This window comes from Dama dama, chromosome 11 (genome assembly GCF_033118175.1).
Source record: "Dama dama isolate Ldn47 chromosome 11, ASM3311817v1, whole genome shotgun sequence".
NCBI lineage: Eukaryota > Metazoa > Chordata > Mammalia > Artiodactyla > Cervidae > Dama > Dama dama.
In genome coordinates, this window is record NC_083691.1 from 31,322,538 (window position 1) to 31,344,456 (window position 21,919).

Genomic DNA, 21,919 nt, shown 5'->3' on the forward strand with positions numbered 1-21,919 from the left:
GGATGTGTGTTCTTCCGTGTACACACACACACACACACACACACACACGCACACATATGTCACTACGATGGGCTGGGAGAAGACCCACAGCTGTCTGCAAACATGTCTATTCTGGTCCTCATTTATCCATATTCTTGGAGTTTCCAGGCCACCTAGAAGCCAAAAGGTCACTGGCCCCCAGCAGGTGCCCATCTTGGTCTGACTACCTGAGCAGAGGAGGCAGAAGGAGAAGGAAATGCCAAGTAGGAACCTGTCCTATTAGCCCAGGGAGGTCAGGGCCCAAATAGCACCTGACCTGACGAGAGGACACGGGACCACATCATGTAATCTGGACAGTCTGCCATTTGAATGTGAACAGACAGCCACCATTTAGACCCAGGGGGCCCACACGTGCTGTTTCCTCCCAAAGACAAGGTCATGATTGAGGTCACTCAAAGAACAGTCACTGGTCACCTAGGCAGACCCCTGAGCTACATGCTGTGAAGGTCGATGGTGAACAGTATTCCCAGGAACTCAGGGGAGCAAGGCCGTCAAGTTGCACGCCAACTAGCTGGTCTCTCAGGGCAGGAGTGCTTTGCTGTCTTCAGGCAAAAGCGGGGAGAGTTCAGAGGACGGTGAGGCTGCATAACTCAAAACCCAGCGTATCTTTAAACAAGACCTTCCAGGGAGAGACAGGCTCCAAACCAGCAGCCCAGGATCTCCCAGAAAGATGGACTCCACACCCAACCTCAGAGTTGAGAGAACAGCCCAGAACCATACAGACCCAGGGTCAGCCCCCACCCTTAGCCTGCTAGAGGGGAGAGGGGGTGCGGAGCATGTGGGGCTGACAGTCACCTGCCTGGGTGCCTGTGCAGTCCCCAGAGACAGGTTACTGTGGGCCAAGGTGTCCAGTATCTCAGGAGACAGCCCTTCGGGCCCAAAGATAGCCACCTGTGTGGTACTTGGAGCCCTCACCAAGACAGCCTGGCACAAAGTAGGTGCTCCTAAGAGGGTTGGTGAATTAATGAGCTGTCAACCAGGAGCCACGGCTCAAGGGGCAAGGCATCACCCTCCAGAACAGCACTTTCTGCAGTCATGGAAATGTTTGGTAATCTCTGCCGTCCAATGCACAAGCCAGCCACACGGAGCTCCCGAGCACATGAACTGTGGCTACTGCGATGGAGGAAAGTGATTTTTAATTTAAAATTTTTAAATAATTTTAATTTAAACAGTCCCAATGACTGTACACCTCTAGAATGCTACAGCAGCAATTAAGTCCAGCTCACATGCCAACTCTGAGGGACAGAGAGCAGCTGCCCAGAGCACTGTGTTGAGAAGGATGCTGAGGTCACATCTGTGATCAGTGGAGAAGGGTGCTAAGATGCCTGCTATGGAAGCAGACCGTCTGCTTTTGTCTTGGACCCAGAGCAAACTCACCACCTCCAGGCTAAAATCCTTAGAGCCATCTCTGACTGAGCCATCACTCTCCCATATCCCAGTCTACCCTCCAGTACCCTGCCTTCAAAACATATCCAGAATCTTCTGTTCTCCTCATCACTCCATCCTGATCTGGGCCATTATCCTCTCTCACCAAAATTACTGCAAAGTTTCTAACTGGTCTCCCTGCTCCCACTGCTGTGTCTTCTCCACCAGCAGCCAGACTGATCCATTTAAATCCTCCAAAGCAGGGTTCTCCTTAAGGGAAAAGCCAAGGTCTAGCAGGCCCCATCACCTCTCTGCCGCACCTCCCACCTCTCATACCCTCACCTCTGCTCCATCTGCACTGACTGCCGTGACGATCTGTGAACATACCTCAGGGCCTTTGCACTTACTGCTCACTTCTCTGATCACTGCATGGCTTGCACCCTCACTGCCTTCAGGTCTCTGCTCAAATCTCATCTTATTAGAAAGCCTTCTCTGGCCCATGCCATTGAACAGTAATCTAGACTCTGTTCTGTTCACAGCTGTATCTCCAGTGTCTAGAAGCATGTTGAAAGTATTTGTGGGATGAATCCTATCTTTGAGACAGTCTGCCAATCTTATCCTGTTCCCATTTCATAGACAAAGAAATGGGGGCTCAAAGGGCAGAAGTAATTGGCTCAAGGTCATGCAGCAGGTTAAGTGCCCTGGCTCGGATGTGAATGCAAGTCTCACTCTGCACCCCATGCTGTCAGACCTTTCCATTTCCTGAGGCAGTCAGAAATAACACGTTTTTATATAGAATGTCTACATCTTTTAAGTACTGGAAAGTTGTGAAGCTCTGGGCAAGTCAAAGAAAACAGAAACGGACAGAGTGGATGTCGTCTGGGACTACTCACCTGACCCTCCTAGTTAGTAACTCCCCCAAATAGATAGCCTCACCAGGATGGAGAGGGGGAGGGCCTATTCCCCAGAAGGGTTTTGTTGTGATGATTAAATAATTCAGTAAAAACTCAGCCTACGACTTGGCACCAGAAATTGTTTAAAAAAAAAAAAACAACAAAGCACAACTACCCCTATTACTAAACAAAACTTCATCCTTTGAGCCAGATAAAGGTGGGGGATGCACCACAACCCTGACCATGCTAGACGCAGACTGTGGACTCTGACCGTGTGCAGAGGAAAACACTGCTGGGCTATGTGGCCAGGGCTCACGGCCCCCCAGAGCCTGGCAGGGACCCAGCTCAACGGCCCCCCAGCCCAGACAGGGGGCTGCCCGCCAGCACCATGGGCAGTGCCACCAGGCCCCTGTCCCCCCGCCGGCAGGGGCCCTCCACAGCCTTAGAACAACCTTTCCTCTGAAGGCTCCTCACTCGCATCATCTAACATGCATTTATTTTGCCAAATCCTGGAATGTTAGAAGGAAGACCATGCTGTGAAATCCAAGAGGTGAGAGCTGGAATGGAGAGACACACTAATTCTTACTTCATGCCATGGGAAATTCACCTTCTGGCTTTTCTCAAACCAAGAAGCCTTCAAGGCTAAACTAAAAACACCGACTCGCAAGTGGTTCTGTGAAGCAGGTAAGGCAGCAGGGATCTCCGGAGGCTGATGTCAGGGGGTTTCCCCTGTGGTTCCCATCAAGTAGGTGATGGGTTTGCCCCACCTATATCAGCTGCTTATATAACAGGACTGCTGCAGCGGACAGCAGGGTGCATCCTCCTCCTCCATCCCCACCCCCCACTGGCTCCCAGGAGGCAGGTCCCCAGTCCCAACCTCACTGTTGCCAGGACAACAGTGGGCACTTTGAGGGCTGACACTGGAAGCCAAGCCCTAGGCTGGGAGGCAGCGAGCTTCTCACCTCCCTGTGACTCTCACTCCCCTCTCCCCACCAACTGAGGCTGAGATCACTCTGGGCCTTATTCTCACAGTTAAAGGTCTTGAAGGGAACAGGGAGGCTGGCTTGGGCAGAGACATTCAGAAAAAGACAGGAGATGGAGCTTTTGAAATGGTATAATTCTGAGTCCCAAGCCTCTCTTTCCTGAGAAGTCTGACTCTCATGGTAAATGGGTAAGGCTCCCCTTGGAGACCTGCTCAAGGACAGAAGGTCACCCACCCCAGCAAAGACTCCTGCACAAAGAAGAAAGGCCATCCCTGGTCACAGGTGACCTAGGCTTCGGGCTGAAGTAGGAGGAGAGGCAGAAAGAAGCAACTGTTGCCTGCACATCCCACCAGGAGCTGAGCAGGAACCCCCACACACACACACACCGCACTGCCTCCCCACACTGAATTCCCCAGGACACCACAGAGGAAGGAGATCTGGCCCTGGCCTTCACTGGGGACGGGTGATGATGACTACTTTTCTGACCCTGGGCTCCCCTGCAGCTTCCGTCTCCGGGAGCGTGGGGACCAAGGGCAGTTCTCCTCCCGCAGTGAGCACCTGGCTGACTTCCTAACTGAACGTGATCTGAAGGGACGTGCAGGCCTGCCTAGCCGTGTCCCCATCGTCTCTCCACCCTCCCCCACAGGCTCCTCCAGCCATTCCCCATCCCTGGGAAGTGACTCTGAGGATGTGATTCCGAAAGGTTCATAATTCTGCAGTCCATACCTGATGACAGGTGTGCTGGGTGGATTTCCTGGATGCCTGCAGTTGCCAGGTGGCAGCTGGGGTGCTTAGCAACCCTCAAAGTCCCCAACTAAACCCTGGAGCTATGGTCACATGAGAATAAAGAAAAACAACTCCACCCTGTGGTTCCACTGGATGGCTTAAAGTGTCATATATGTGCTCAGCAATGCAACGAGAGGCCCTCGCCTGCCAGGGCCATGCTCGCTCTTAGAGCCTCAAACCCACGAGGCCCCACTCTCCCGGCAGAGGAGGAGACAAGCCGAGTCACGGGAATCCGAGACCCCGCCCCATCTCCTCATCATCCAGGGGCTCCCTTGTCTCAACACAGCCTTTTTCACCTCAACAAAAAGGAAAAAGAAAAAAAAAATCCCAGTAAACTAGAAAGCCTGTTCTAGCCGAGAGCCCAATTTAAAAATTGTATTTTTTAAAAGAAACCCCTGGATTATGGGAAGTTTTTCTCTACTTCTCTGTATCTTCAAAATGTATCCAACAACAATAATATTAGTGGTAGACAGTTCAGGGTCTACTATTTCTGTTCAGTTCAGTTGCTTGGTCGTGTCGACTCTTTGTGACCCCATGGACTGCAGCATGCCAGGCTTCCCTGTCCATCACCAACTCCCGGAGTTTACTCAAACTCATGTCCATCACTGCAGTGATGCCATCCAACCATCTCATTCTCTGTCATCCCCTTCTTCTCCTGCCTTCAACTTTTCCCAGCAATAGGATCTTTTCCAGTGAGTCGGTTCTTCACATCAGATGGCCAAAGTGTTGGAGCTTCAGCTTCAGCATCAGTCCTTCCAATGAATATTCAGGACTGATTTCCATTAGGATGGACTGGTTGGATCTCCTTGTAGTCCAAGGGACTCTCAAGAGTCTTCTCCAACACCACAGTTCAAAAGCATCAATTCTTTGGCACTCAGCTTTCTTTATAGTCCAACTCTCACATCCATACGTGACTACTGGAAAAACCATAGCTTTGACTAGACTGACCTTTGTTGGTAAAGTAATGTCTCTACTTTTTAATATGCTGTCTAGGTTGGTTATAGCTTTTCTTCCAAGGAGCAAGCATCATTTAATTTCATGGCTTAGCACTGTGCTAAATAAACCCTTTAAATTTAGCTTCCATAATAAGCATATGAGACAGCAAAAACTTGAATATCTGGTTCTAAACTGCTACATCTGAGAATAAGCTGTGACTTTTTTAAGGATTAACACTTGCAAAACATAGAAGGAGGAAAAAAGACTTGAAGGAATATGCCTCGATCAGTATTTTTTCTTTGTACTTGTCTGTTTTGATCAAATATTGTACAATGTATACTGAAAATGAAAAGAAACTCTTCCAACCCTTGTTTACCTGGCTGTGACTTGACTCAAATAAGAAAACAGTGGGCAACAGCTCACAGGATGCTACCACTGCCTTGGGGCCTGTTCCCTGCAGCTGGGGTTTCCAAACAGACATCTGTGGGGGGAGCTGCAGGAGTTCCAAAAAAAAGAAGTCTTTTCTAGATAAACAAGGAAAGTTTAAGTGCCTAAGTCCATTCTCATGCATTGCTGAGAGGAGCGTAAATTGTTTGAACCTCTGTGAGACAATTTGGTAATATTTATCAACATTAAATATGTCAGTATGTCAGCAAATTTGGAAAACTCGGCAGTGGCCACAGGACTGGAAAAGGTCAGTTTTTGTTCCAATCACAAGGAAGGGCAATGCCAAAGAATGTTCAAACTACTGCACAACTGCACTCATTTCACATGTTAACAAGATAATGCTCAAAATCCTTCACACCAGGCTTCAGCAGTACAAAAACTTCCAGGTGTACAAACTGGATTTTAAAAAGCCAGAGGAACCAGAGATCAAATTGCCAACATCCCTTGAATGATATAGAGAAAGCAAGGGAATGCCAAAAAAATATCTACTTCTGCTTCACTGACTACGTTAAAGCCTTTGACTGTGTGGATCACAACAAACTGTGAAAAATTCTTCAAGAGATGGGAATACCAGACCACCTTATCTATCTCCTAACAAACCTGTATGTGGGTCAAGAAGCAACAGTTAGAAGTAGACATGGAACAATGGACTGGTTCAAAATTGGGAAAGGAGTACATCAAGGCTGTATATTGTCACCCTGCTTATTTAATTTATATACAGAGAACATCGATGTGAAATGCTAGGCTGGATGAATCACAAGCTGGAATCAAGATGGCTGGGAGAAATATCAACAACCTCAGATATGCAGATGATAATTAATGGCAGAAAGTGAAGAGGAAGTAAAGAGCCTCTTGATGAAAGTGAAAGGAGAGTGAAAAAGTTTATTTAAAACTCAACATTCAAAAAACTAAGATCCTCACATCCTGTCCTATCACTTAATGGCAAATAGAAAAGTGAAAAGTGGAAACAGTGATAGATTTTATTTTCTTGGGCTTCAAAATCACTGTGGATGGTGACTGCAGCCATAAAATTAAAAGACGCTTACTCCTTTGAAGAAAAGCTATGACAAACCTAGACAGCGTATTAAAAAGCAGAGATAGCACTTTGCCAATAGAGGTCCATATAGTCAAAGCTATGTTTTTCCAGTAATCATGTACAGATGTGAGAGTTGGATCATAAAGAAGGCTGAGCACCTAAGAATTGATGCTTTCTAATTGTGGTGCTGGAGAAGACTCTTGAGAGTCCCTGGACTGCAAAGAGATCAAACCAGTCAATCCTAAAGAAAAATCCTGAATATTCACTGGAAAGACTGAGGCTGAAGCTCCAATCTTTTGGCTACCTGATGCGGAGAGCCAACTCATTGGAAAAGATGTTGGTGCTGGGAAGCACTGAGGGCAGGAGAAGGGGGTGACAAGATGAGATGCTTGGATAGCATCACTGACTCAATGGACATGAGTTTGAACAAGCTCCGGAGATAATGAAGGGAACAGGGAAGCCTGGTGTACTGCAGTCCATAGGGTCACAAAGAGTTGGACAGGACTTCATGAATGAACAAAAACAACAACAACAAGTCAACATTAAAAATGCACATGCCTGGTCCCTCAGAATGTTAAATATAGAACTACCATATAACCCAGCGATTCCACTTGTGTTTATTCCCCAAAGGCTTGGAAAGCTGGGACTCAAAGAGACACTTACACACCAACAGTGCATGGAGGCATCATTCACAAGAGTTGAAAGGTGGATCCCATCAACAGATGAGTGGATAAACAAAATGTGTTACATATATACACTGGAATATTATTCAACCTTTAAAAGGAATGAAATTCTGATACATGCTACAACATGGATGAACCCTGAAGACATTATTCTAAGTGAAATATACTAGTTACCAAAGGACAAATATTGTAGGATTCTACTTATATGAGGGGGCTTGACAGTGGCTCAGTGGTAAAGAAACCATCTGCAATGCAGAAGATGTGGGTTCAATCCCTGGGTTGGGAAGATCCCCTGGAGAAGGAAATGGCAACTCATTCCAGTATTCCTGTCTGGGAGATCCCATGGACAGAGGAGCCTGGTGGGTTGCAGTCCATGGTGTCACAAAAGAGTCAGACATGACTTAGTGACTAAATAACAATAATGTATATGAGGTACCTAGAACAGTCAAATTCATAAACAGAAAGAACAGTGATTTCCAGGGGCCAGGGAGGGGAGGATGAAAATTTAATATTTAATGGGTATAGAATTTCTGTGTGGAATAATGAAAAAGCTCTAGAGATGAAGAATGGTGATGGCTGTACAACATTGAGGATGTACTTAATGTCACTGAACTATAAACTTCAAAATGTTTAAGATGGTAAATTCTACCTTATGTATATTTTATCACAGTAAATATACATATATATGTACACATATATACATGTTCACACATATATGTATACACATATAATTTTAAAAATGCACTGATCAAGCAATTCCACTTCTAGGTTTTTAGCTTTCAGATATATTTACACATATATAATATGGTATCCCTATAAAGATATCTACTAGAGTAACATTTGCAGTAGCATAGAACTGGAAATAACCTAAATGTCTACTTATAGGAACCCTTTTAAATAAATGATGTTACCTCTACACAATGGAATTCAACACAGTCACAAAAAGCATGAGGCAATGCAATATGGACTTGGAACCCTCTCTAAGGGACTGGGTGAATAGAGGGTGGAGAAGAGTGAACATACCATCTGTGTGTGAAAAGTCTATACAGGCACACCTCGGAGATATTGTGGGTTCAGTTCTAGAACACTGCAATAATGTGAATATTGCCATAAAGTGAGTACATGGATTTACTGGTTTCTCAGTGCATATAAAAGTTATGTTCACACTATACTGGAGTCTATTAAGTGTACAACAGCATATCAAAAAAAATACTTCATTGCTAAAAATTTTTAGCTGTCACCTGACCCTTCAACAAGTCATGATCTTTTTGCTGGTGAGGGCCTTACCTGGATTTTGATGGCTGTTAACTGATCAGGGTGGTAGCTGCTGAAGGTTGGGGGTGACTGAGGCAATTTCTGAAAATAAGACAATGATGTCTGCAGCGTCAGTTGACTCTTTCATAAATGGTTTCTCCATAGCATGTATTGCTGTTTGATAGCAATTTACCCATAATAAAACTTTCAGAACTGGAGTCAATCCTCTCAAACTGGGCTTCTGTTTTATCAACTAAATTTATGTAATATTCTATTAATAAAGTCTTTGATGTCATTTCAACAATCTTCACAGCATCTTCACTAGGAGTAGAATCTATCAAGAAACCATCTTCTTTGCTCATTCATAAGAAGCCATACTTCATTAGTTTCATCAGTAATTCAGTCACATCTTCAGCCTCCAGTTCTAATTCTGTCTCTCTTGCTATTTCTACCATGTCTGCATTACTTCCTCCACTGAAGTCTTGAACCCCTCAGTCATTCATGAAGGTTAGAATCAGCTTCTGTTAATGTTGATATCTTGACTTCTTCCCATGAATCACAAATGTTCATAATGGCATCTAAACTAGGGAATCCTTTCCAGAAAGTTTTCAATTTCCTTTGCCCAGATCTATCAGAGCGATCACTCCCTATGGCAGCTGTAGCCTTACAAAATGTATTTCTTAAATAACGAGACCTGTAAGTTGAAATTACTACTTGATCCATGGGCAGAAGAATGGATGTTATGTGGGCAGGTATGAAAAAAACATTAATCTTGTACTTCTTCATCAGAGCTCTTGGGTGACCAGGTCCATTGTTAATCAGCAGTAATATTTTAAAAGGCATCCTTTTTTCTAAGCATTAGGTCTAGATGGTGGGCTTCAAATATTCAGTAAAAATATGCTGTAAACAGATGTGCTGCCATCCAGGCTTTGTTGTTCCATCTATAGAGTACAGGGAGGGGCGATGTAGCGTAATTCTTAAGGGTCCTAGGATGTTCAGAATGGTAAATAAGCATTGGTTTCAACTCCCAAGTCACCAACTGCATTAGCCCCTATCAAGAGAGGCAGCTCATTCTTTGATACTTTGGAGTCAGGCATTGACTTCTGTCTAGCTATGAAAGCCCTAGATGACATCTTCTTCTAATAGAAGGCTATTTTATCTACGTTGAAAACCTATAGTTTAGTGTAGCCACCTTCATTAATGGTCTTAGCTGGAACTTCCGGATAACTTGCTGAAGTTTCTACACCAGCACTTGCTGCTTCACCTTCTATTTTTATGTTATGGAGATGGCCTCTTCCTTAGACCTCAGAAACCAACCTCTGCTGGCTTCAAACTTTTCTTCTGCAGCTTCCTCACCTCTCTTAGCCTTCATAGAACTGTTGAGAGTGAGGGCCTTGCTCTGGATTAGGCTTTGGCTTCAGGGAAGGTTGTGGCTGGTTTCATCTTCTATCCATATCACCAAAACTCTCCATATCAGCGATAAGGCTGTTCTGCTTTCTCAGGAACTTTTCCTTTGCATTCACAACTTGGCTAACTAGTACAGGAGGCCTAGTTTCTGGCCTGTCTTGGCTTCTGACATGCCTTCCTCACTAAGCTTAATCATTTCTAGCTTTTGATTTAAAGTGAGAGTCATGTGAGTTTTCCTTTCACTTGAACACTCAGAGGCCACTGTAGGGGTACTGACTGGCCTAATTTCAATATTGTTGAGTCTCAGAAAATAGGAAGGTCCGAGGAGAGGGAGAGAGATAGGGGAGGGGCCAGTTAGTGGAACAGTCAGAATAAATATTATTTATCAAATTTGCCATATCAGATGCGGGCAGTTCATGGTGCCCCCCATATAAATACAATAGCGGATGCAAAAACCCCTGATCACAGCAAATATAAAATTAATGAAAAATTTTGAAATATTGTGAGAGTTACCAAAATGTGATCCAGACACATGAAATGAGCAATGCTGTTGGGGAAAAAAAATGGTGCTGGCAGACTTGCTTGCTGCAGGGTTGCCACAATCTTTCTTTTCCTTTCTTTTTGGACATACCACGGCTTGTGGGATCTTAGTTCCCCAACCAGGGATTGAACCTGGGCCCTCTGGTCTGGAAAAGACCCTGAGGCTGGGAAAGACTGAAGGAAAGAGGAGAAGGGAGCGACAGAGGATGAGATGGTGGGATGGCATCACCAACTCAATGGACATGAATTTGAGCAAACTCCAGGAGAAGTGAAGGACAGAGAAGCCTGGCGTGCTGCAGTCCATGGGGTTGCAAAGAGTAGAACATGACCAAGCAACTGAACAATAACACTTCAATAAATAAATAATAACACGAGCAACAGTGTGTCTTAGGGCTGGCATTACAATGGAAGTCCAAGGACAAGTGAAAGACTCCTTCAAAGGGCAGAAAGTAAGAATCTGGCAACCTAAAATTCTTTATCTGATTAAAAAGTGGCGTTCAAAATTAAAATCAAAACTCTTCTAGCAATTAAAAATGGGGGAGAATTTAGTGCCAACAGACCTACATGAAAAGCAGTATTACAAGGAATTCCTCAAGAAGGTGGAAGCACGGCAATGAAGAAGTGGAGTATAACCAAAGGCAAAATATGGGGAAACATAAGAAATGACTATTAACTTTAAAAAACAATAATTGTGTAAGACTGTTTTGTGGGGTTTAAAATATATGTTGAATTAAAATACATTACAATGGAATTATTATGTTGTACACCTGAAACTAAGAAAATATTGTAGATCAACCACATCCCAATTTTTTAAAAACCTGAAATAAATAAATAATAATATACATTACAGTGGCTAGAAAATCTGGGGGAGGGGGAATTAAGTGTTCTGAGGTCTTTGCATTGTGACCAAAGAGGCAAAAATACTTTGGGGTAGATGCAAATGAGTCATAATTGACATTTATTGATCTTATTTCATTTTTGAAAGGCATTTTGATACTCATGCCAGGTCAAAAATCAAGTTCCAACAAATTTCAAAGAGCTAAAATCATACAGTTCAGTTCAGTCGCTCAGTCGTGTCCGACTCTTTGCGACCCCATGAACCGCAGCATGCCAGGCCTCCCTGCCCATCACCAACGGCAGGAGTCTACCCAAACCCATGTCCATTGAGTCTGTGATGCCATCCAACCATCTCATCCTTTGTCGTCCCCTTCTCCACCTGCCCTCAATCTTTCCCAGCATCAGGGTCTTTTCAAATGAGTCAGCTCTTTGCATCAGGTGGCCAAAGTCATACAGAGCATGTTCTTTGACCACAGTCAAATTAGCCTAAAAACCAACAATAAAATGATAACTTTTAGGAACTTCCCTGGGGGTACAATGGTTAAGACTCTGTACTCCCAATGCAGGGGGCATCAGTTTGGTCCCTGGTTGGGGAATTAAGATCCCTCAGGCCACATGGTATGGCAAAAAAAAAGACGACTTTTAAACAGTCCCCAGATATTCGGAAATTAATTAATGTACTCCTAATGGCTTAAAGTTCAACACTCAGAAAACTAAGATCATGGCATCTGGTCCCATCACTTCATGGCAAATAGATGGGGAAACAGTGGAAACAGTGGCTGACTTTATTTTTCTGAGCTCCAAAATCACTTCAGATGGTGACTGCAGCCATGAAATTAAAAGACGCTCACTCCTTGGAAGGAAAGTTATGACCAACCTAGACAGCATATTAAAAAGCAGAGACATTACTTTACCAACAAAGGTCCATCTAGTCAAGGCTATGGTTTTTCCAGTGGTCATGTATGGATGTGAGAGTTGGACTATAAAGAAAGCTGAGCGCCAAAGAATTGATGCTTTTGAACTGTGGTGTTGGAGAAGACTCTTGAGAGTCCCTTGGACTGCAAGGAGATCCAACCAGTTCATCCTAAAGGAGATCAGTCCTGGGTGTTCACTGGAAGGACTGATATTGAAGCTGAGACTCCAGTACTTTGGACACCTGATGCAAAGAGCTGACTCATTGGAAAGGACCCTGATGCTGGGAAAGATTGAAGGCAGGAGAAGAAGGGGATGACAGAGGATGAGATGGTTGGATGGCATCACTGACTCAATGGACACGGGTTTGGGTGGACTCTGGGAGTTGGTGATGGACAGGGAGGCCTGGTGTGCTGCGGTTCATGGGGTGGCAAAGAGTTGGACACAACTGAGTGACTGAACTGACTGAAACAGTTCATGGATCAAAAGCACCTCAATGGATTTAGAAAATATGAATTTTAGAATTTAGAAAACTGAACTAATTGACAACAGAAATATGACATATTGAAACTTGTGGGATAAAGCTAAAGCAACGTAACAAGGGAAATCTATAGCAAAAGTACATGTTTTAGAAAAGAAAATGCTGAAAATTAGCTGTATATAAGTTCCATTTCAAGAAGATAAAAAAGAACACCAAATTAATCCCAAAGAAAATAGAATAAAATGACAAAATTAGAAGTATAAATTAATGAATGATTAATGAAATGTACAAAAAACTGAAAAGGTGTTTCATTGAAAAGGCTAAAATGTGAATTAACCCAAGTAAAACAGATTAAGAAAAAATTTAAAAATAGAAGGCACACATTACCAATATCAGTAATGAAGAAAGAAACACAAATCCCATAGACAATGACACATAGAGATAAAATACAATACACATATAGCAACAATTTGAAAACTTAGATGAAATGGATAAGTTCTTGAAAAAACAAAAACTTTCCAAAACCCACACAAAAGGAAATGTAGACCCTTACTTTTTAGAGGAACCAATCTCCTCATAAAGAAAAACTCCAGACCCAACAGGGCTTCACAAATGAATTCTTCTAAACATTAAAACAGTAACCTAAAAGAGGGAACATTTCTCCAGTTAATAAGTTGGCATAACCATGATACCCAAACCTGTCAAGGACACAGACAGAAAGTTAAAATGGAAAGCAGGTCTCATGTACATAGTCACAAAAATCCTAAAGAAAAACATGAGCAAATGTTGACTCACAGGTGGCAGCACTCCAGTGCTTTTCTCATCCTCAAAGGGATTGACACAGATTATCCCATTTTACCTGCAAATATATTATCATCTACACTTCACATATAGGGAAACTGAGGCCCAAAGAGGGGAAAGAACTAGCCCAAGGGCACACTCAGGTTAAAGTCCACTTGACGGGCATTTACAGGCACCTGCTGCATCCCAGCAAGGCCTGGGGGTGTGTCCCTCTTCTCCCTTCACCTCCCTTCGGCCTCCCTGGACCTCTCATTCCGGGGCCAGTGTCTGCCCTGCTGCTGCCACACGGCCTGGGCAGACAGCCAGGCACCCTCTGGATGCTCCAAAGTGTCCAGGAGGCCTGGAGCACACAGCGGTGGTTCTCTCTGCCAGGCCCCAAGCTCCCTGCACTGACCCTGCCAGGAGCGAGCATACGGCCCGGGCATTAGAAAGCAGGCCTAGTGGCCTGACCATCACCACTCCCAGCTTTCCAAGTTACAAAGCACTTCTGTCTGTGTTTCTCATTTGACCCTCAGGGAACCCTCAGCAAGATGATGATCATCAACAACTCCACTTTGGAGTAGGAACACTCCCACTTTGAAGATGAGGAAAGAGAGGCTCTACAGGGTGGATAACTTGTCCAAATCATCCATGCATAGAATAACAGACCCAGGGTGAGACACAGGGCCTTTCTCACCACCCCAGAAGGCCCCCACCAAGCACCGTGGAACGTGATTGAAGATGTCCTGGATTATACACAATGAGACTGACAAAATCAACACAGATGAGTATGCTCAAAACTGCAAAGACTATATAAAAAAGAACCCTCCAGTCTAGCTAAGTGGTGACACACACTTTTTTTTTAAAATGTACAGAACACAGCGGGATGCCTCCACAGTATGAGAGATCAAATGCAAACAAGAACCAAGACAGTATAGAAGGCAGAAATTAAAGAATGCCTTTGAAGGGGCTCAATAAAGCCAGTAAAGCAGGATTCTTTAAATACGTTCCAGCTGCAGCAGCTCCTCGGTAATGACAGGACACAGGGTCGAGGAGAAGGGGACAGGTGTGATGGCCCCTTGTCACCATGGAAGTCAGGATGGTTCCCCTTCTAAAGCCTGTCTTCTGAAAGAGATGAGTCCAAGGCTCAGCTCAGAAGCTTCTAAATCTCATTGGTAAACAGAGAGAGAAGGAACGCCCCAGGACAGAGGGAGCCAGGACACACCAGCTAAATGAGTCAGTGTGTGCCTTAAAACAGCACTGTCTGGAGAATGTGAGGTTCACCAATGGAACCCCCGAAACTACTGCCCTGCCCACCTGGGTGGCAAGGTCCAAGAAAACAGCAATTTTAGTGAAGCTGCCGATCCCAGAGCAAACAGCACCACCTGAACACAATATGACACGGTTCCCAGAGCAGAGAGGCATATATTTTCAACCTACTAAGTTCATTTATTCAGGGGAAGCCAACCTATGGAGAACAGGAAACTGGTGGATGAAATTTCTGAAGACCTTCAAAAAGCATCTGAGATGAATCCAGACCAAAAACTATTTAAAAGACTCAGTCACATGAGAGCAGGGAGCTTCTGCGGTGGATGAGGCTGGAGTGAAGCCAGTAAACACAGCGTGGGGACAGCAGGCACTTCTCTCAGTGGAAAAATGTAAACAGTGGGGTCCCCAGGGGCTGGGCTGGTTTTACCATGTTCACAAATGACAGCAGGAGAAGGCAGTGGGAAGCCTGCCCTGAGTGCAAAGGAAACAGTGCCCATAGGAGGAGGGATGAGGGGATGACAAACTTCACCCAAAAGGACCCTGAGGCCAGAGAATGTGTCTTCCACCCCTGCCCCACCGCAGGGAGCCCTGAGCAGACAGTAGGTGGGTAGCATGCATCTGCACAAGACGGAGTGACAGAGGGATAAGAGTGATGCCTCCAAAGAAACTGTGGTGCTGGAGAAGACTCTTCAGAGTCCTATGGACTGCAAGGAGATCACACCAGACAATTCTAAAGGAAATCAATCCTGAATATTCATTGGAAGGACTGATGCCAAAGCTCCAATACTTTGGCCACCTGATGCGAAAAGCCAACTCACTGGAAAAGACCCTGATGGTGGGAAAGACTGAAGGCAGGAGGAGAAGGGGGTGACAGAGGATGAGATGGTTGGATCGTATCACCGACTCAGTGGACATGAGTTTGAGCAAACTCCAGGAGACAGTGAAGGAGAGGGAAGTCTGGTGTGCTGTAGTCCATGGGGTCGCAAAGAGCTGGACACAACTGAGCAACTGAACAACAACGCTAGTAAAAGAGAATTCAAACTCCAAGCCCCACTGAGCCCTGGAGACCCAGAAGTAACTGGGCTCACTCCCTTCTGACAGGCCCCAAACTGGGGTCTCAAGGTACTGCCCCAAAGCCTTCCCCAGAGAGCCTGACCTGCTGCTGACTCTGCTCCTCCAGGTTCATCTTCACCTCCAGAGACTGGCGGGCCTCCAGGAAGGCCTTGCGGTGCTTGCGGTCTGCCATGTAGTAGGACATGATGCCCACGACGATGGCGCACAGGTAGAGGAACACGTTGGCCAGAATCTGCATGCCAAGGAGGAGGAGAGGAAAGGACAATGGTCAGGGCCCGCCTTCAGGAGAGGGAGGGGACCAAGATCCACCCGCAAGTTGCCCAGGGTCCAGGGAGGTGTCCGGCAGAGCCTCCAGCCTTGAGCGGGTATTCAGATCCCTGGAGTAGACCCTGCCCCCGCACCATGGATGACTGAAGCTATTCAAGGGTGTGGCTCCAGGCCTGGAAGGCTGGTAGGAGGACCACTGTTCTCTCATCCTCCTTTACATGGTAGCCAAGTTGGCCCATCCCACCCACTTCGAGGCCTGAGTTGTCCCTCCATTACTCATCCATTCACCCACTTACTCGTTCAACGACCACTTACCCTTACTTCATAGGTGCATTTAGGCACTGTGCTGAATAGCTGGGGAGGAAAGTGAACCAGATCTACTGGCCAGGCGTGTATAATCCTAACAGCTACAGGTCATAGGGAATGTCACAGGAGACCAGAAGAGGTCCTAGGCTAATTCCGTTGTCACAGTGCTACCTAACATGTGAGTCACAGGTTACAGACCTCTAGGATTCACGTGCATCCTCTGAGCCAATTCACCTGCCACCTGGTGAGAGGGTGGCCAGCACCAACATCCAGGTCTCACAAGGAACTAAAGCTATAGGAAGCCGAAGAAGGGGTTTGGGATCTAATGTCAGTCTGGTGAGCTCAGTGTACTGGCACCAAGGGCTTCTTTGGGCATCAAGAGGCTGTTTCCCCAGCCCTGGCACCCTGCAGGCTGCCCGAGGTGTCCCTGGTCCCTAGCTCCCAGAGGCTGCCAGAGGTACCTTTGACTGTGGACCTACATCCAAACCACATTTCCGGGTGTTGGCAGCTGACGGCTCCAATCTCTGACCCAACTTGGCCCCATTTTGGGCTGGACCAGGTTCTAATTTCATACTGTTCATGGGGTTTGCAAGGCAAGAATAATATTTTTTCCAGTAGTCATGTATGAATGTGAGAGCTGGACCATAAAGAAGGCTGACCACTGAAGCACTGATGCTTTCTAACTGTGGTTTTGAGAAGACTCTTAAGAGTCCTCTGGACAGCAAGGAAATCAAACCAGTCAATCCTAAAGGAAATCAACCTTGACTATTCATTGGAAGGGCTGATGCTAAAGATGAAGCTCCAATACTCTGGCCACCTGGTGCAAAGAGCCAACTCATTGGAAAAGACCCTGATGCTGGGAAAGACTGAAGGCAGGAGAAGGGAGCAACAGAGAATGAGATGGTTGGATGGCATCACTAACTCAATGAACATAAGTCTGAACAAACTTCAGGAGATAGCCTGGAGTCCTGCAGATCATGGGGTCGCAAAGAGTCAGACACGACTTAGCAACAGCACAACAGCAAAGGTTCTAGTTGCTCCTACTTCTCTAAGACCACTGGCTGTGAATCTTCTCCAATAAGGCCTGTTTCCAGGTGTGGTGCTTCTTACTCCCCTGAGGCTGCCCCAGGTTCCCTGCCTTGATTCTCTGAGGGCCTGTCAGAGGTAGACAGACCTCTCCTCTCAAGGGTGTGGTTTTGGGAGCAGACGGTAGAAATTGAGAGGTGGGAAGGGAGACAGAAGTTCTTAGTTCCTGGCCCTAGGGGAAGAAAAGATCAGTCAAGTGGAACATAATAAATTCTGAGGTGGGTGAAAAATGCAGGGAAGTCCATTTTAGATTTGTAAGCAAGAAGGTTTAATAGATAATAAGGCAAGTTAATTGTTTATGATTTGCTGTATGTTTATGATTTGTATGTATGTATGTATGTATGCTGTATGTTTAAGATTTGCTTGATTATGCTGTATCCCTTCTGTTTTAATGTTTCATCAGGGCTGCTGGTTGATACTAACTAGGAGAACTTACCACCCAGAAAGAAGCTTCCTAAAGAGCTTGTACTTGGCTACCAGTCTGAGCCTGGGGGTGTAGGGGGGCACTCAAGAAAGGCCCACTTAGTAATGAATTAATTAGCAGGTGAGACCTACAATAACAAAGGCGTGTCTTGGTGCTGGTAATCAAGTCACTAGGTGATAATTTCACAAGCTTCTTAGACAGCTGGTTCTGGGAACTAACAATAGCCCGATCTTGGGCCTGGGCAGCTCTGATGGCCTCCACCATTTGTGGGGCGAGCAGGTGGGATCTCAAAGTCCATTCGGACATCTCTTGCACCTTCTTCTGGACCATGACAGCGCATTCCCACAAGCAATCAGTATCAGTATGGCCTCAGGCCACTTTATTAAACACCTGATGATCAAAAACACTGGTAATTCATAATTTATGGTCAGTGAGTCAAAGCAAATCACACAGATCACTGGGTCTCAAAGCCAATCTACTGTGAGGTCCGGGAAACTCCACCAGCGCAGAGGCCACTCTCCATGGGGCCCGTGGGGCCTTAGAAATCTGCTTGCCCTCAAGTTCATGGCTCAGGAAACTAGACTGTCAAGATCAGCCTGCTCCCCATGCGTACTCATGGAGCAGCGGCACCCCATCAAAGCCCACAGGGGTGGGTGGGCAGTCCAGATACAGTAGCCACCAGGCCGAGAGTCTCAGGGCTGACTGGGCTCAGGGTCATGGAGGATAAGGGAGGTGCCACACACCTGGACCCAACACCTGCCAGTTTCAGCAACTGATCCAGGGGCTCCAGATAAGGTAGGGTAACCTGGGCCACCGGCCTGCATCTCCCCTGGCCACAGCCAGCCTGGGCTGTCACACGGCTGGGGACAGTGCTCCACACTCAGGGGTCTTCCTGACCACTCACAAGCATGGAAGAGGCGGGCTGTGTGAAAGGTACCATGCTGAGATGCTCGCTCCTTGGAAGAAAAGCTATGACAAACCTAGACAGCATATTAAAATCAGAGCCATTAGTTTGCTGACAAAGGTCCACATAGTCCAAGCTATGGTTTTTCCAGTAGTCATGTATGGATGTGAGAGTTGGACCATAAAGAAAGCTGAGCACCAAAGAATTGATGTTTTTGAACTGCGGAGTTGGAGAAGACTCTTGAGTCCTAAGGACTGCAAGGAGATCAAACCAGTCAGTCCTAAAGGAAATCAACCCTATATATTCATTGGAAGGACTAATGCTGAAGCTGAAACTCCAATACTTTTGCCACCTGATGCAAAGAACTGACTCGTTGGAAAAGACCCTGATGCTGGGAAAGACTGAAGGCAGAAGGAGAAGGGGACGACAGAGGATAAGATGGCTGGATGGCATCACTGACTTGATGGACATGAGTTTGAGCAAGCTCCAGGAGTTGGCGATGGACAGGGAGGCCTGGCGTGCTGCAATCCATGGGGTTGCAAAGAGTCGGAAACAACTGAGCGACTGAACTGAACTGAGCTTGTGTCAGGAATCACTCTTATACATCACCTACTGAGGCATCCACGGAAGAAAACCAAACTTGCAGACAGACCGGCAGAGAGCAGCTCTAGTGGAGACGTTCCAAACCAAAGATTATAATCCAAAAACTAGAAGAGGATTCAGATTTGGTTCATGCCTGGGGCCGTGTAGGCAGGACAGTATTCCTTTCATAGAACTGCACGTATTTTAAAATAAAATCAATTTTTGCAATGCCACTTGCAGGAACAGAGTCTAGAAAGTACATTCAAGGGGAGCCCTGGACTCTGGCACTGCCCCTTGCTAGCCAGGTGCTGCCAGGTCAAATAACCAGCCTGAGTTCGTTTCATCATCTTTGCGCTAAGGCAAGGACTGACTCATCTGTAAGGTTCCTCAGCCCTGACACTGATCCTCTGACCTGAGGATAAAGGTTGGGATTGGAGACCTGGTCCCGAGAGGCCAGGGGAAGGACAGCAGGTTGGTTCCAGGTTGGCCAGAGAGCCACGCTGCCTCCCGTGCCCTGGGCACCCCTGGTCTTGGGAAACCTCACCCCCTTGCTGACCTGCACTCTCAGCTGCAAGGATATGGAGGTAAACAGCCGCATCTGGGCCACGTGCTGGAGGCTCAGGTGGGTCCTGCAGGTGCTATCCATGCCAGGGAACCCCCTCCACCTTTCAGTGAGTGCATCTGTTTCCAGGCGATTCTTCCCATAGTCCCAGACCTTGGGTCTCCTGAAGTGCCCCCAACTCTCTAAACATGCTTCAACTGAAGAAAAGGCCCTCATGGGGTGCAGCTGCTCTAGTCCACCTGACCTCTCTCATGTGGAGCCACAGTTCTGAGGCCTGGAAGGAGCTCGGTAACCCCTCAGGGCCAGGCAGAGGTGGAGAGAGGCTCAGCCCACGACAACAGGCCAACTCTCAGCCTCCAAATCCAGGACACAAATCCGCCAGGTGATGCTGCCTAGCCAAGGACACCTCCAGCCAAGGAAGCAGGGGCCTCCTCTGGGGAGGTGCCAGGGGAGGCATTGCAACAGGTCCCCTGGGGTGATGGGGGCCCAGCTGCTCCGCCCCAGGTGTGCACAGGTGACTGGTAGAGCAGGCTGCATGCACTCCCAGAGGACCCCGTAGCCAGGGCCGGGAGCCCCTGATCTTGTCCAGTTCCCTTGCCTGTAACACCCCCTCACATCACACCCTTACATCCTAGACACGGGCATGCACCTTACCCGCCTCATCTCATTGAATCTTCACAAGGTAGGTGATGTTATTCCAATTTTACAGGAGAAGAAACTGAAATTAAACAAGGGCTCATAACTAGAGGATAAGGTTTCTTCCTGCTCGCTCAGTCATGTCCAACTTTTTGTGACCCCCATGGATTGTAGCCCGCCAGTCTTCTCTGTTCATGGGATTTTCCAGGCAAGAATACTGGAGTGGGTTGCCATTCCCTTCTCAAGGGGATCTTCCCCACCCAGGGATGGAACCCGTGTCTCCTGCATCTTCTGCAAGAATCCTCCTGCAGGTGGTCTCTTTATCACTAGCGCCACCTGGGAAGTCCTCTCTTCTTATTCTTTGATGCACAATCCCATCCTACAAGCAGCATTTATAACCCCACCTTTTCCCAGAAAGGCTATGAGATATTTTTTAACACTAAAATCAAAATTTCCACCAAGATACCAGCCCTAAGGCACTTACTGTGAGCTGCTCGCACTATTCATCTGAAACAAAGCTGTATATCGACAGATTTCCACAATTTCCATACACATGGGTGGTCTTTAGCTCTAGGCTCGGGAATTCCTAAATTACCTGTTTCATATTTATAAATGTAAGTGTGTCTCACTTAGCAAAAGGAATGTGCTCCCCCAAAACGTGCCTCCTTCGGCAGTGAGCCCCACCCCCACACAGTGCTGCACCGAGGAATCAAAGGTGACCAGGAGGCCACCCCAGGGCCCACAAGCCCAGCACTGCCAGAGAAGGTCTGGGTCCAGGGAAGGCCACGATGATGGACAAGGCGGGCAGCTGTCATCTCTCTAACTCATCTGCTAGTATTGCCTCTCACACTACAGTTTAAAAGCTGCAGACCCAGCTTTGGCCCAGCTTTTGCAAACTTTTGGCCACCAGGAAAGCTTGAACCCTGGAGAGAATCTGAGATGCGTCTTTCCCATGATTACGACAAATGGACTTCTTCAAGCTGAACCTTGAGCTCTGCTGGTCTGGGATGAATTTTCTGGTGCTCCCACTCCAGTGAGGGGGGAAGGGCCTTCTTGTCAGAATTCAACTCCCTCCAGAGCTGCCTTTCTTGTACCCACTGCTGCATAAATACCTCCCCCAACACTCCAGCCCACCTGGCTGCCCCTCTTCCTGCTCAACCTCCATCTCCCTTCCTCCCCTCCATCCCTTCCCCGCCCTCCTCACACAGGGTTCTGTCCTGTCTCTCACAGACAGGGCATCTGGCAAGGCCAGCACTGCTGTCCTTCTCACCCCTACGATCCCAGAATCCACCCCAGGCCTCACCTCGCACCCAGTGCTCAGGAAGGCAGAGCAGTTGGGCTGGACACACCAGGCAATGAAACCACAACACAGATTTCCCGCTCAGCTGACCCTTTCAGCCTCTGGACACAGATAAGCAGATAAGAAACCA

General features: G+C 46.7%; 1 protein-coding gene across 4 annotated transcripts in view; it reads right to left on the minus strand.

The window, feature by feature from the left end:
* ADCY3 (adenylate cyclase 3) overlaps positions 1–21,919 on the minus strand; it is an 82,596-nt gene that overhangs the window by 28,110 nt on the left and 32,567 nt on the right. For 3 of the 4 annotated variants that reach the window (XM_061154931.1, XM_061154929.1, XM_061154930.1), the window contains exon 3: positions 15,805–15,954. The exons of the other annotated variant lie outside the window; for it this stretch is intronic. In XM_061154931.1, coding sequence (XP_061010914.1) covers positions 15,805–15,954 — 150 coding nt within the window. The remainder of the gene's footprint in view (positions 1–15,804; positions 15,955–21,919) is intronic. 4 annotated transcript variants of the gene reach the window in all.